The following is a 16,330-nucleotide window of genomic DNA, read 5'->3' as shown; positions in this document are numbered from 1 at the left end:
TCAGCAAGATGGAGAGTCAGATGGGTCAGAGTGAGACACTGTGCTCTGCCGTATGCCTGGACGTGGCCAGCAGTCCGAAGTTAAGGAACAAACACTGACAGTGATTTTTGAAGCCAATGGGCAACATCCGTGAAGATTTTAAGGCAGCGATTCCCAACGGGGTGCTGTTGGGGTGTGGTTCAAACCACATAGCATTTGCCTCAGGGCTTTATTTTTGCCGCTGTTAAGGGTTGACTTGTGTCCCCCATTGCCTAGATCTGTGAGTCGATGGCCGAACCTTCAGTACCCCCAAAAATGACCTTATGAGGAAAGGGTTGGTGGAGATGGACTTAGTTAAGATGAGGTCAGACCTGAGCAGGCTGAGCCCTTGAAGCAATATGACTGGGTCCTTACGAAAAGGGGGAATTTGGACACAGATGCTCGTAGGCGTGAGGACACAAGTAGAAGGCCACGTGAAGGTTAGACTGGCAGCCATGAGCCAAAGAAACACGGGAAGTTAAGAGAAAGGTGTGGAATGAATCGTTTCCTGGAGCCCTCAGCAGGAGCTTGGCCTTCTTGACACATTGTTCTAGGACCTCCAGCTTCTAGAATTGTGACAGTCACTTTCTGTTGTCTCAGCCACTGAGCTTGTGGTCCTTCCTTGTAGCAGCCCGAGGAAACTGGGTCACTATGTTTCCTTTTGAATTTTAAATAATATGAAGAATGCTGTGACATTGTGGTTTATAAGGAATATATATCTGGTAATTCAGGTGACCAAAGTAGATTTCTCACGTATTTGGTTTTCAGGCACTGGCTCCTGGCTCGAACTCCTTGAAATTTCTTGTGATGTTGATGTAGTGATGGAGGTGTCTTCTGCTATGTTCATGAGGGGACTTTTTTGGAAAGTCCTGAAGTAACCTAAGGGTGGGGGCAGGTCGCTAGTGGCACCAGCCTGTGAACAGAGGGTTGGGACTTCCAACTGTCCCCCTCCATCCAGAAGGGGAGAGGTGCTGCAGGTTGACTCAGTCACCCGTGGCCAACGATTTAATCCGTCATGCCTGTGTCATGAAGCGCCAGAAAAACCCAGCAGAGGAGGGTCTAGAGAGCTCCCGGGCTGGTGAGCACATAGCAGTGAGAAGCTTGGAGAGGGCCTGAAAGCTCATCCTCTTTCCCCATACCTTGCCCGAAGTATCTCTTCTATCTGGTTATTCTGACAGTACAACCTTTCATTCAAAATCAGTCGCCTAGTAAAATGTTTCTCTGAGTTCTGTGAGCTGCTCTAGAAAATCAGTCAAACCCAAGGAGGGGGTTGTTGGAACCTTGGGTCTTTGGCCTGGTGGTCAGAAGCACAGGTAGGAATCTGTATGGGACGATTGGTGGACTGGGTGCGGTGTGGGGCAGTCCTGGAGGCCTGAGCCCTTTGCCTGTGGAATCTGAATTGAGGTAAATTCTCCCACACCATCCTGAGGTCTGGGAGCTGTTTGGTGGGGTGTAGGGAATCCCACAGCCCATCCTCCATTGGAACTGAGTGCAGGAACCCAAAAGAAATAGTCTTTGATGTTATTGGATTCATGTTCCCCAAAAGGGGGTTATGGGTTGTGGGTTATGAATTCAATTTAGTGCATCCCCGTGTTAAAGAACTATACAATCTTTATGCTTTACATGGATAGTGGGCCATTGGAAAGTCTTGAAACAACCAAATAGTGTAGAAATTCATAAGATTGATCTTACTCATAAGCAATGGAAAACTATTTTTTTTTCTTATTATATCAGAACTTCTTAAGGGCTCTTGGAATTCTGACTTCTCCATAGTTAATTGCATGAGCCACCCAGGACCCTAGACCTCTCGGATTCCTTCTACATTATTAATGGTCACCTTTTATGTGCAAATCATTCATATGGATGGATTCTGTCTCTTGCCAGTTTGACTACCGCTTTGACTTGAAATGATCACAGATGGTCTTCATAAATATCTGTGACCGCCTTACAAAAATACTCTTCTTGTCTTTTTAGAAAAGAAGAAATGGATTTTTTTTTTCAAAAGCTTGCATTTTTGTGATAAGGGACCAGGTTCTGGAGACTCCAAGTTGAGGTATATTCTTTCTGTTTGAATCAGCCATGGGTTGCCCATTTTTATCCTTTGGGGGCTCTAGTGTCTTCATCTACACAAGGAGAACATTGGGCTCCAGTCTCTATTTAAACTCTCGCAATTCTCATAATGATCTAGAATGTTCTCCAGAGTCTTGTGTCGCCAGTATTGCTGACGGCTTTCACATGTGATTCAGAGCCACAACAGGGAGTAACCTCGTGTGTCCAGAGAGCCCAGGCGGGGTGGTTTTGAGGGTTCATGCCATTGCGGGATGTTTAGCTCCTCCCTTCCAAAGGGCACTCTGCACCTGCCCTTCTCCTCAGACATTGCTGAGCATTGTTCAGAAAGGTCCCCATGTCACGTTCACGTCCAAGGTGTGGGTTGTTCGCATCATCCTCTGGGTCGTACCCCCTGAGTGTTATGGAAATGAATAATGTCTGTGTGATCTTCCTTCTTCACGCTCAGGCAGGATGGACCCCATGTTGTGTCCTCATCTGGTCTGGACCTTTTGCTAAGGCATTGTACGTTGTACATTGTGTTTGGGAGAGTGATGAGAGCGTTTTGTTAAGCACAGAAGAGGGTATCAGCAGGCGGGAAGTCTGACCTTCAATAACTCCTCACCCCTGTTGCCCCAAATGCGTTTCAACAGGAATTCAGGAACGGAAAACTCAATGAGAACAGGGTAGCATGTTACCGAGATGCTGAAACTCTTTCCCTTGGAAAGTGGCTTGTGTTATAAGACAATTACATGTCATTAACGAGTTAGATTTGTCTTGTTTTCAGCAAGAAGATGGATTACATGAACCTCCAAGGTCTTCGCTGATTTGTAATTATATGGTATCATCTGAGTCAGAATTCTGCAGTTTACAAACATCTTGAGTGGGTATTTAGAAACACATTTTGAGTCCCTTTTCTTGTCCCGGTTGCGTTTAGAGAACAGCTTGGCCGTGTTTGGATAGACTTGTGGACTTTCCCAGAGAGGAGTTGACCAACACGCCCACTGATGGGAACGCCTTGCACAGAGGCGATGTTCGTCATGATGCAGAAAGTCCCAGAGAAGTCTGGAATCCTACCCGGCTTAGCTGATTACCTGTGGCAGAGGCAGAATTCCAAATGCCCTCACAACACTTTGATAGGATAATAAATTGGCTCTCAGTTGCTATGAATAAGGGCAGCACTTGCACACTCCCTGGTGGGACAGGGCTGAACCCTGATGTAACTAAGAGAGCTGATGACATCATTGTTTAAGTGGCTGGCTGCATGCTTTCCTGTTTTGCTAGAATTCCTCTTGACGAATTTTTCTGTTTTGTTCATGTTAAAGACAGCGTACGATAGAAATACAGCAGCAGCAACAAGAATTAGGGAAAGAAGGGACCAAAGAAGCCTCCTAAACATTGCTAGTCATTAAAGTATACTTTGAGCGAGTTGTAAATTGGCATTCCATCCTAACATTTCCGGGGAGCTTGAACAAAGGATGTAATTAAGAATTGTTGTGTGTTTACATTGTTTTTCCGCATTGCATTTTTTTCCCTGCTTTGATAATGACTTTAATTCTTCACAGGAACTTTGGAACGGTGCTGACATGTATTTTAAGGAAAGGACTTCTCTTGTTTTCTCAGTGGTTGGGTACACAGCTTCACAACAAAGTTGCTTTTAAATGCACAAATGAAAAATAGCCGCAGATAACACAACACTACCTTATTCTTTGGTGAACACATTCACGAGAATACAGTTCTCTTAGTTTTAGGAGGTGAATTGTCATGCGTCCTAAGCTAGCGTGGCCCACTGAGGAAGACCTTGTGGGGCGTAGTGAGATCTGTCCTTGGGCGAGAATGTTCCCCGGCTCACCTGCTGCTTCCCGTGGTTCCACTTCCATCTTCGGCACTGGAAGGGCGCCCTTCTGCCTGCCACCACTTGGTTCACTCCTTCAACACCCTCACCTTTTTCAAGAGAGAATGCTTCCTGTCCCCTTGGCTTTATTGTAACTTGGATTTTTCCAAAAGTCTCTCTGTTGGAGAAAACTCTTTCCTCCTGGATGTAGTGATGGGGAGGCACAGTTGTTATTCATGGAGCACATTCTGAGCTTTTGAGATGTGAGCTCAGAACCTGGCTGGGCGATGTTCTCAGGGTCAGCCCCCGAGGGGGAGTGGAGGACGCGGCGTCGGGCAGGAGTTGGGCTGGTGGTACCACAGCACCATCTGAAGCTGCGCCTGCCAGCTTACCCTGCCTGGGACAGGGAGCTTGGTCCTTTGTCCCACAGCATCTGCCAGACCATCATCCCTCCATGTGGACTTCTCCCTGGGGTGTGGCCTGGTTCATGATCCTCTCTTCCACTGAGAACAGTTTCCAGGTGGGGAGAGGTAGAGTTTGGCCGTGAGCTGTCTGAGCTCAACACCCTCAGTCGGAACGTCCATTTCAGCCGTGGACGCATGGGGACATCTGGGTGGCATGTGACAGGATTCACTACCTGTCATTACTCTTTTTTTTTTTTTTAAAGATTTTATTTATTTATTTGACAGATCACAAGCAGGCAGAGAGGCAGTCACAAAGAGAGGGGGAAGCAGGCTCCCTGCTATACAGAGAGCCCGATGCGGGGCTCAGTCCCAGGACCCTGAGATCATGACCTGAGCTAAAGGCAGAGGCTTAACCCACTGAGGCACCCAGGTGCCCCCCGACCATTACTCTGGTGCACCCTGTGGGGTGCAAGCGGCTCCAACTGTCGGCACGCCAGGGTCCTATCATCCGCCAGAAGTCTTCTCCCTCACACTTTTTAAACCGCACTTTTCCACCCTGACCATAAACACTTAACCATTTTCATGCTTTAATTCGCTCTTGACAACCACTCTGTATCGTTCACCGCTAGACCTTCACTCCGTAATCCTTCAGAGTTCTCAGTCTGTTGTCCTAGAGTTACCACAAGTGTCACAGTGTAAGCAACATGTAGGACATCTGTCCGTCCACAGATTCCGGGGTCAGATCTCGATCCAGAGAACCTCAGTGTGTAACAGATTCCGCATGTGGTTCTTTGAACCCCTAGCGTGGGAAGCACTGTGACACAGGCCCTTCCACTTTTAATTTCCTGTGGCGTGCTGTCTGCAGCCTATGATGTATCATTTTAATTTTGGCTTTTTTGGTCAATAGCTTTCCTTTTTTTTGCCCTTTGGCTAATCTCTGACTGCAGATTTCTGACTCTGAATCCATCAAGCCCTAAAGCTGCCTACTTGGGTGTGTCCTTTCAAGATGTGTCATTTCAGGGGTGGGTCCTGCTGGAGAAACTCACACAGTCTGGGGTGCATGGGTGGCCCCGTCAGCTGGGTGTCTGACCTTGGCTCAGGTCATGATCCCCGGGTCTTAGGATCAGGCGCTGCACTTGGTGGGGAGACAAGCTTGATCTGCTTGTCCTCTGCCCTGCTCTCTCTCAAATAAATAAATGAAATATTTATGACCCAATCACGTGGAACGGTGTTCCTATGAATCTGCGTAGCTCACGACCTCAGGTAAACATGTGTACCGTCCACCCATCCTGCCAGTGTAGTTCTACTCGCTTCAGCTCCCATGTTCCTTCAGCAACTAACCCGGATGTTCACACTCTCGTCCAAGCTCCCTCCATGGCTCACTCCTTTTGGAAACTGACATTAGTCCTAATTTCATTGAGAAGAACAGACAGCACAATTCACGTCTGTAGAAGTTCTGTATGCACGTGCGACCTTCAAGGTCATCGAAAGTCACACTGAGTTTATCTTTTCATGGTGTGGACAGACCTCCATGTAGCACTGATAATAATCCTTCACTGCCTATAACCACAGGCTCACTTTCTGTGACACACGGGTCCGTTTAAGAAGTCGCTGTTCATTTCTTGAATGCAGGTTAGGGAACGGAGGGGCTGCCCCCGAAAGAGGGACTCTCATGATGTGTCCTTATGGGAAAGATAGGGTTTGTCGAGAGCCACCATGAATTTGTAGAAGAGATTTTCATGAATCTAAGAACCCACGGGTGCAACATCCATTTTTATGCAACCCTAAGAAATGAAAAAAAAAAATTACCGTAAAATCAGGACACAAGCTCAGTGATGGTCTTTCATAGAGGAAGTATCATTTGGGGGGTGCCTGGGGGGCTCCGTCGGTGAAGCAGCTGCCTTCGGCTCAGGTCAGGATCTCAGGATCCTGGGATCAAGTCCAGCCTTGAGCTCCCTGCTCAGCAGATAGCCTGCTTCTCCCTCTTAGCTCCCCGCTGCTTGTGCTGTCTGTCAAATAAATAAATAAAATCTTTTTTTTTTTTTTGGTAAGAAACATCATTTAGTCCCACGAATATCTTGTTCTGTAATACCTTTTATTTGGTCGAGGAGTTTTGGTGATTTCTTTTGCGTTTCATTTGCATTTTGTGACTGCTTTTGTTCATACAACATTCATCACACGACACAGCGTCATCTGCTGTGTCCTATTGCTTGCTTGCATCCTGTACGGTATTGGGTAAATATGAAAGTTCAGGCTTGTGGCACTGTTGGCCACACTTTTTCGTTTCTTCTTTTGCATGTCTGCATACACCACAGTTTCCCCTTTCAATGCCAAACCATTGTCTCATTATATCAATCACTTTTTTTATTTAAAAAATTTTTTTGAAGGTTTTATTTATTTATTATAGACAGAGAAAGAGAGAGGAAAGGAGCAGGGGTGAGAGCAGAGGGAGAGGGAGAAGCAGACTCTCCGCTGAGCAGGGAGCCCCACGCAGGGCTACATTCAGGACTCTGGGATCCGGACCCGAGCCAAAGGCGGGCTACCAATCACCGAGTCACCCAGGGACCCCTGCACTGATCACATTTTATTTATTTTATTTTATTTTTATTTTATTTTTTTAAAGATTTATTTATTCGAGAGACAGAGAAAGAGAGAGAGCATGAGAGGAGAGAGGTCAGCAGGAGAAGCAGACTCCCCACGGAGTAGGGAGCCCGATGCGGGACTCGATCCTGGGACTCCAGGATCATGGCCTGAGCCGAAGGTGTCCCACTGATCACATTTTAAATGGCAGTGAAACCCTCCCTGTGCGGAAGCAACAAGGTACACACCTTAGTTTCACTGGTGAGGGCACGCACAGCGGTGACCGAGTCCTCGTGCGTGAAATGTTGACCACGGTGACCGGTCAGCAGTCATGGTGTCGCGTTCACCGCCGTCGGGGAAAGATGACGGTCCGGTTGTGTGTCTCCGTGAACCACAGTGTCTCGCAGTTTTGCCCACGGTTGCTGAAAGGACACACTCTGTGTCCCGGAAGTGGATCCCGGGCCTTAACTCTTTTGTTTCCAGAACTCCACGCCCCTCTCATTTCCGCCAGGCTTTTCTTCTGTGCTTCGTGTCTCATTACTGTGGATTACAGCGGGTGTAGCTGGGCTGCTCACATGTTAGGGGGGACCCCCTCCCCCAGATCGGACAGTCCTGAGGGTTGCCGTGGAGGCTGAGCTGAAGCTCCGTAGCCCCCCGTAGCATCCGAGGCGCAGACCCTGCCGGAGGGCCGACTGACGGCCAGCGCTCTGTAAGCCGGGGCCGCAGAGATCCGAAACACTGCGGATTTCCCTGTGCCTCTCGATGTCACAAACAAAATCTGCTTTTATATTCCAATCTGCTCTTCCATTTGTCTGCGGCTTGAAGTCTCACGCTTATGCCCATAGACCCAACGTGCCCTTTACCCCAGACGGTGCGGACCCTTTCTCTCTTCCCTGTTCTGTCCGCTTCTCCGACTGCTCCTTCTTCTTCCTTCTTCCCAGTCTTGTCTTTGTCAACATCACTTAGACACAAATTATTCAGGTCAGGAAAGCGTCCCAGAAAGGCTTGGGGACAGACGTAGGTGTGTCCGACTCCAGTACCCCCACCGGGGAAGCGGGTGTCCTTCCTACTCAATGAACCCAAACCCTCTGCCCTGCGGGACTGGCCGTGTGAGTCCCCAAGCCTGTGTTTACTGTGTAGACACGTTGAGAAGGCCACGGGCGAGTGGTTCCTGCGATCGGAAGAACTCGCGCACAACCGGCGCGTGAAGTACACGTTTCAGAGTGAGGACTGGGAAGCCGTGAAAGAGACTGACACGGACAGGGACGTTTCTTTGCTGTTCAGGTTTTCTATCAGCATTTCCGTAGCTGTCGGATTTCTAGTAGGTGATCTTCTCGCGCTTCCCCTGGTGCAATGAGCCATTCACTCACTTCTAGTTACGACCCTCAGTGCTCCCGCTAACCCGGCTTCAGGCTGGGATTATTTCAGCACAAATCAGGGATTCTGTCGGGAAATTTTCAGGGTTTTATGTGATTCCGTGGGACGGCCCACCTTTCTGGAGTTGTCTCCTGAAAATACACGTTGGAATACCAAATACGGCTTAGGGAATTCGTATCGGAAGTCCTAGCTGGCGAGAGTGATTCTGGGACCAGCAGGCCCTCCTGGAGGGGACTGACGCGGGAGACCGTTGCTTGAGGCGTCCTAAGAGAAGCTGCTGCTTCTGATCCTCTGTTGGGGCCCGCCCTCCTCACAGGGACCCTGAGGAGTAAAACTTCTGTCCTGATCTAATGCTCTCCCCCATGTAGAACTCATTAGAATATTCCTTGTCAAAATTCATAGTAGCATGTTAATAAAATGTAATGTTTTCCCATATGGCATAGTCTGGCACTTGCTGTGCTATAAATTTTCTTTAGATAACTTTAATTATGTGCATCTGTAAAGAGATAATTAGCATGATCATTTCTAAAATAATTTGTATTTGATTCTGAAGGCAAGCTTTTTTTGTTTCATTTTTGATATTGCGATGCTGAATCTCTTGAGCTCTATAGGAAACAAAATAATGAACCTACTTGCTCAAAGCTCCTCTCAGAGAAAATGAACAGTTTGCACACCTCAGTCTACTTAATTTCATTCTTTTCAGGTCCTTATGACCGAGTGATTAAAGTGTAAATTTCTCGTATGACTTCCGATTCCCTTTCATTCATTATTTAATTAATAGTATTTCTTAAGGTGGTCAGGGAGCCCATGGTAAGCAAGAGATACAGACTGACTCTGCCTTTACCATGTTTTCAGGCACCTGATCATTAAAAATAACACATTTACATGTGTTCACCATGGTAGAGCGTTTTGGAAGAGAAGTGCACGGAGCTTGCTAGAGTGTGTGTCACCGGGCATCTGGGATGTCACCAGGGATCTGGGATAGGGTTTCCCCAAAGTAGTGGCATTTTCTGTGACCTGAAGGATGCACGGGACCTGGCCTGCTGGGGGCACATGTCCTGGTTGGAAGGACGGGGCTTGCAAAGGCTTTTGTTCCCAACGAGCTGCTGGGCGCGAAGACGTGAAGCAAAGACACTGTGGCCGGGCGTGCATTCCGGCACTGGGCACGGGGAAGGGCTGGGCATCCGCGGAGACGGACACGTGGATGGCCAACGTTGCTTGAAAACTCAGTTCAGTGTGACGTTGGTGGAATCAGGATTTTCTCTGACAGAGAGTAGGAGCTGGACGGCCATTTATTTAAGGAGGGCGCCCATAACATCCAAAAGAAGTCCTACTTACGACCAACAAATACACACACAGTTTGCTTTCTTTCCCCTCTCGACACTGTGATGTGGGTTTTGTTTTTTAGAGTAGTTTCAGGTTCCCATCCAAACCGAGTAGAAGGTACACTGTTCTAGAGACTCCCTGTTCCCACATGCACAGCCCCCCACCCCGGGATGAACGTCCCTCACTCATGGTCCGCGGGCTGTGTCTGTGAACCTTCCGTGACACACTGTTATCCCCCGAGGCCACAGTTCATGTTAGGGTTCCCTCCTGGTGCTACACTTGACAAATAGACAAGGACATGGAGCCACTGTTATGCCATCAGAGTGTTTTCACTGCCTTAACAATCCCTTCTGTCCCACCGTTTTTTGCCCTGCCTTCCCCCTCAACCCCCGCCCTGCCTGCCAACGATCTTTCCCCCATCTCTTTAGTTTTGCCTTTTTGGGGAAGCTTGCATATTCGGAATCCTACAGCACGGAGCCTTTCCAGATGAGTTTCTCTCACTTAGGGATGTACGTAGAAGCGTCCCGAGAAATATTGTGAACGAAATCCGTAGTCAAAATGATCACTTGCAAAGATTCATCTGGAAAAAAAAAAATGTCCGAGCGACAGAAATGCCTCCTCATAATGTCCTTCTCCTGCACTGTCTCTTTGCTGCTGTGGAATCCGGGGGAGATTCCAAGTGTATCGACAGTAGACAAGCACATCCTGTTAATAATAAATGCAATGAAGTATATTATTCCATGGTTCCAAAGTAATAGGAAAATATTCTGGATGCAAATGAATTCCTAAATTTTAATCCATACCTTCATTTTCCTTTTTTGATTTTTTATTTAAGTGTTATTCAAGTAACGGGGCTTGAACTCAGCACCCTGAGATCAACAGTCATACGGTCTTGGAGCCACGCAAGTGCCCATCCATGCCTTCGTTTAAAAAAACCTTACATTTATTTTTACTTTTTATTTCTAAAAAGATTTTATTTTTTTTTAAGTTTTTTTTTTTTTTTTTTTTAAATTGACAGAGATCACAAGCAGGCAGAGAGGCAGGCAGAGAGAGAGAGAGGGAAGCAGGCTTCCCGCCGAACAGAAAGCCCGATGTGGGACTCGATCCCAGAATCCTGGGATCATGACCTGTGCTAAAGGCAGAGGCTTTACTGACTGAGCCACCCAGGTGCCCCCCAAAACTTGAATTTAATATGAGATCAGAATTGTCAACTGACAGTCAAAGCGGATGACTTGTAGCTTCACAGGGTTGAATGGTAAACATTTGGTTTATGTGGGTTTTCCGGAACGGTTTCTGTTCTCTCTTCTCTGTTTGCAAAAGCTTCTATCTAGATGGCTAGTTGTCATTGATCTTTACCCTTTCCTTGTGGGTTGTCTTGGAGTAAATGAAGTGTTTCCTTTACTCGAAGCTTTTGGAGAATTATTTTTCTTTAAGGAAGAAGGAAATCAAAAAGCTGGAAATGGAGAGACTTTGAACATGTCATGGAAATAATGTCCGGGTGCAGCTGATTGAACTTACCTAAACTCTTTGAAAGGTGGACTGACTAGCGCTCACGTTTGATCTAGTTAAACCAGTAAAATACAGGGTATAATCTTTACCCCAGCCCCCATGTCTGATCCTACCTGGAGGTACAATAATGATTCAACAGGCAATCGTCCTGTGACTCTTTGTCTTTGCTGGCTTGAAGCCAGCAGGAGGCTTGCTTGCAAATACTGTATTTTGTTTGTGTTCTCCAGTGGCTTCATGGGCGAAGGCTATTGTAATCTGACTAAGAACTTCCCCCAGGGGCGGGATGTTGAAATGTACTGAATTCTTGTGTTTTTCCATGGCTCTTCTGCTCCCAGAACATGACAGGTGAGCAGTGGGGCTGGACGGTTCGCTGTGTGTGCACCTGGCGTCAATATGGGGGGGGGTTTACCAGCATCCCTGATGCCATTAGGCAGGGTTCTTAGAAGTTCTTTGTGGAGGTAAATAGAATGGCGGATGCTGATTGATAAAAGGCAAAAGCAAAGAACAGCTGCAAAACCTTGCCGTGGGGCGATTGTTTTAAGAAAAACGGGAAACCTAAAATCCAAAAAGGAAATGCGGACGGACATATCTATGGACGTCTGTGTGCATGTGTGTGTGTGTGTGTGTGTGTGGTTGTATGTGTATAGAAATTTCTGCACAGAGAGAAAACACAAATAAATCCAAAAGGCGAATGACAATGAAAATGTTTACAACACCTGTTATACACAAATGACTTTGAAATCTAGTCGGCACCGATAGCGGCCAGCGTCGATAAGGTTAAAAAATCCAGAATGGAAATGGTAAAATGCAGACGGTTCACGCTAAAGGAAATACACGTGCCTGAAGGAAATCAAACCGAAAATAATACCGTTGCCCGTTCATATTGGCAAACTGTCAAGATTGTTACCCTCCAGGAGAAAAACGTGGTGCGCTCCCTTTCCTGAGCCTCAGTAAGAAGATTGGACTCCATTATACATAGGAACCGGGGGTTTTGAGTACAGGGTTACCCCTTCACTCCTGAAAACAGTCATGATGGCAAAGTAATGTCAGTCATAATGGACTTTTTCTGACCTCTAACTCCGTTGCAGACATTTTGCTAAATACCTTACGAGGATTATGCGTTTAATCCTCCTGAGCGTTCTGGGACGTACCGTCGTCGGTAAGAACAACAACAGAAAACCCGATTACCACCGTAATAATCTTCCTGGCTTGCTTGCCGTGGCCCCCAATATTTCTCCATAATGACAGCGTCTCATTTTATGATTAGTGGGAAATTTTGCTTAACATGAAAATGTTCTAGCCGAGGAAAAGCCCTGATGTTAATTCCCTTCGAAAAGCGTGCAGCTTGATGAAGAGGCCACAGCTGTTGGTTTGATGGGTCTCGGGGCCCTGGGTTTGCGCATGGCGGGGAAGAGGGTGCCTTTGCTGGGGTGCTGAAGGCCCTCTGTGCTCCATTCTTGGTGTTTTCTTGTCAAGCTTTGTCCATTTTATCTATAGTCAAAGGAAGGAAGAGGGAGCTAAATCAAGGTGTGTCAGATACGTGACTCTTCCTAGCTTCTATTTTTTTTTTTTTTATCCTATGAGATTTAGTACATAACACATTTTATTTCTAGCAATCAGTCCAAATCGACTCTCATCTGCTTTCTGTCTGTGCATGCGCCCTCCTCTCCTGGTCTCTGTTCCAGCCCATCAGTCTGATCTGCTGCTTCCTGAGCCCATGACACTTAGGACCATATAAGCAACCTTACCCCCTCCCAAGATCCTGACTCTGCAGATTCCTGCAAGACCCACCGGCAGGCTCACCCCTTGTTTCTTGGAGCCGTTACTCACGATGGCGTCCGCGCTGTGCTTGGCCATTTACTTCATGACTCTGGCTCTTTCACTTGGCTTCTGGGAGTCCCCGTTTCTCAGCTGTGAAACAGGCGATGAAGTTGGTGGTCACGGCGTGAGGTGTGCGAGCAATCTGAGTGTGAGAGCGCCAAACACAGGCCCGCCATGAAGATGTGGGCAATAGTGCAACCACAGTCCTGATGGAAAATGGTCCCGACAAAGGCGTACCCCCACCCCCCTTTAGTAATACTTCATCAGTCCTCGCTCGAGACCAGCAGCAACTGCCGTGTCTACTCGGCAGCCCCTGGGTGCCTCCTGGGGCCGGTGACAGAAGCCACCTCTATGAGAGCCAGTAACTGGGCTGCTGTCCTGGGAGGCATTCCAGGACAGAGGGGGAGGGCGCTCCTGTTGCCGAGCCGACGTAAGTAAAAGAAAGTCTATCCAAAGCCCAGAGACCGGGGGTGGGGGGTGCATGTCTCCAGAGCAGCGCGGCAAGGACAGAGGCCGTTAGGGCACCGCGACGTCCTCCAGAGGCCTGTCCATCTGTCCAGGGCGGGGAGAATGGGGAGGGAACAGGGCAGAAGCTGGGCCATGTGTAGGTTCCCTGCACAAGGAGCAGGACCTTCTGACCACGGTCCTCAGACCGTGACCCCGATAAAGAGGCTGTGTTGGTGCAGGCACTAGCCTTCACCCCGTCTCCAACATCCAGGTTCACTCATTTCAGCCCGCAGTCCCTTGGGAAGGGACCTCACCGCTGTCTGTCACTGGGCGCTGAGCATGGGGCACTCGGGCTGGGGTCCGGGGCGCCCCGATGGGTGTGGTCGTGGGAAGTCCCCGCAGGAGCCCGCGCCGCGCAGCGCCGGGAGGAAGGGCCGTCCCCGGCAGGACGGTGAGGCGGGCTTCTCGTAGGAGGCTCACCGAGGGCGCCTTGGAGGCCGCTCTCCGCTTTTCTGTGATGCGCCTCTCTGCGTCTGACCTCTGCCTTTTGCCGTGGTCGCCCTGTGCCTGGGCAACCATGCCGCAGCCTGCCTGATCCTCCTGTGAGCTCCGAGTGTGTCACCGCGCCAGGGGCTCCCCTGATGCATGTCCGTCTACGCGTGGTGCTTTCTCGCGCCATTTCTACGACCCCTTCCTTCCCAGGAATTAAACCACGGCCACCATTTGTCTTGCCTTGGCCTCTACCCAGTCTGAGTATTTTTCTGATAAAGACCCTGCCAAAAATCACACTTTCCCTCCTCCCCGACTGTTTCTGTCCTTGCCCAGCTCCGGTCCGGCCAGTCTGGCCAGTGAACCTTGAGAAACAGCGAGAGATGTGGGCGCACTGAGGGCGTGCAGAGGTCGGCGGGGGTCGGGGAGGTTGATACCAGATTAGCTGACGTTGTGGGTCTGCCTTACGGTTCTGGGGCTGTGGGGCTGCAAAGGAGTGTTACAGCCTCGTGGTAGATCTCACGGTTAAAGCTTTGACTTGGGGCTGTGGCCTTTCAGCCCGGCCATCGCGGTCCAGCGGAGGAAACTTTCTGACTCTATGCAGTTGAGGTTGTTTCCGTGGGAATCCTGTATTAGGACAGTGTGTTATTGGATGTGGGGTATGTTTAGGTAGATTCTTGGGAGCAGAAGAGAGAAATAGGATCTTTCCATACAACGCAGTCGGACAAAACGGTAGGAAGTGTTGGTTTTTGCAGCAGTATTGGCAGAGCAGAATACTCTACCGTTCAGCCAGCTGAGAACCATGGTGCCGCGTGGCAGAATGTAGACACAAAAGGCCACCTGTTCTACAGTTCCATTTGCATGAAATTTCCAGAATCGGTCAACTCTACAGAGAAGGAGAGTAGGTCGGTGGTTGCCAGGGGCTCGAGGGAGGGAGTTGGGAGCATGACTGCTGATGGGTCCGAGTTTCATTCTGGGGTTGGTGTTCGACGATTAGATGGTGGTGACAGTTGCACAGCCTTGTCAGTGCACTTCTTGGTCTTCAGAATGGACTTCTTACTACAAACCGTTGGTGTGTACACTTCGGATGACGTATGCTTTGTGTGCATGAATTATATCTCCATGAACTTGCTGTAAAAATATTTTTAAAAAGATATATTGGTTCAGTTTTCTTTTCTGTGCATGGGGAACAAATGTAACACTACTGTTCTTTGGGTAGAAGATGATGTTCTCAAAATGCAAAGTTTAGAGATTCAGACAGAGGAACAGGCCAGTATATGTCCTACCCAATCCTGAACGTCAACGAACCAGGGGCCACAGCATCCAAATTATGGCTTGATTGCTTTTACCATCTCTACCAACCACTGCAACCTCACACATTCTGACATAACGTATCCCAGCCAAGGGAGAAATCACGACTAAGACGTTAGTCATGGGGGATGAGAGGTTTCCCAGCAGAAATGTGGATGGTAGATAGAGTAAACCATAGTTCTGGTATTTCTTCCATGCTGAGTTATCAAGCCATGCTATGTGGTGTAGGTGTACTATTTCCTGATGCCGGCAACATCATGCATGAGATAGTGTTCCCTTTTACAGACGGATAAACTTCAGGTATAAAGATAGCAAGTCCGTTGTCCACACTCACACATCCACCCGGTGACTTGTCAGTAACCGCTGACTCCCAGGCGCAAACTCGGAGACTGTGAATGTCTTGAGATGGAAACCCCTGACTTGTAAATTTACCAAAACTGCTTACTACTGGACCGATGCCTCGTGTTCATTTCCCCACGGGTCTGCATTTCACGGCTCAGCACGCCAGGAGAGGTGGCTTGGACCCTTTTCCTCTCAGGCAACTTGAAATCTTTCTTAGTTTCTACGTCTGTGTTTCTATCATGAGGTCAAGGATGAAACTGGAACCTACGTTCGAAACACATTTTCGGTTTTGGGAAGAGAAAACGTCAAGATGGCGGAATTGATTTTCTGTTAAGGATGATATGGAAAAACGATATTCACAGTGTACAGTTATCAGTTAGAAAATTATTTAATGAGACAATGTTTCTTTCTCTTTTTTGCAGAACAATGGTTCCCTGGTTTGGTGCCGGAATCACAAGCAATGTTCTAAGGTATGTTCCCTACAACTACGTCAATATTTCTAAAAACCTGTTATTTTGAGATAATTCTAGAGTCACACCAGGTTGCAGAGACGGCAGAGAGATTACACATATCCCTTATGCAGTTTCCACTGAAAGTGGCACTTCACATATTTGTAGGACGTCAAAAGCAGAAGGTTGACATCGGTGCAATGTACGGGTATCATCATACGCAGTTCATGACTTGTAGGCTCAATTAGCCACCGCTGCAATCAAGACACACATACCAGTTTTTCTCTATGTTACCTTATTTCTCTCCCTGTAATTTTTTTTTTTTAATCCAAAAACATTTTAAGGACAAAACGTCTTCCGGTTGCCCAGAAGATTCG

The 16,330-nt window shown here is 48.0% G+C and overlaps 1 protein-coding gene across 2 annotated transcripts in view; it reads left to right on the top strand.

The window, feature by feature from the left end:
- ANOS1 (anosmin 1) overlaps nucleotides 1–16,330 on the top strand; it is a 170,990-nt gene that overhangs the window by 17,792 nt on the left and 136,868 nt on the right. For both annotated transcript variants that reach the window (XM_032330622.1, XM_032330623.1), the window contains exon 2: nucleotides 15,927–15,974. In XM_032330622.1, the coding sequence (XP_032186513.1) occupies nucleotides 15,927–15,974 (48 nt within the window). The remainder of the gene's footprint in view (nucleotides 1–15,926; nucleotides 15,975–16,330) is intronic.

Source organism: Mustela erminea, chromosome X (assembly GCF_009829155.1).
Source record: "Mustela erminea isolate mMusErm1 chromosome X, mMusErm1.Pri, whole genome shotgun sequence".
Lineage (NCBI taxonomy): Eukaryota > Metazoa > Chordata > Mammalia > Carnivora > Mustelidae > Mustela > Mustela erminea.
The sequence above is the reverse complement of the archived record's forward strand: the minus strand, read 5'-3'. Positions and strand labels throughout refer to the sequence as shown.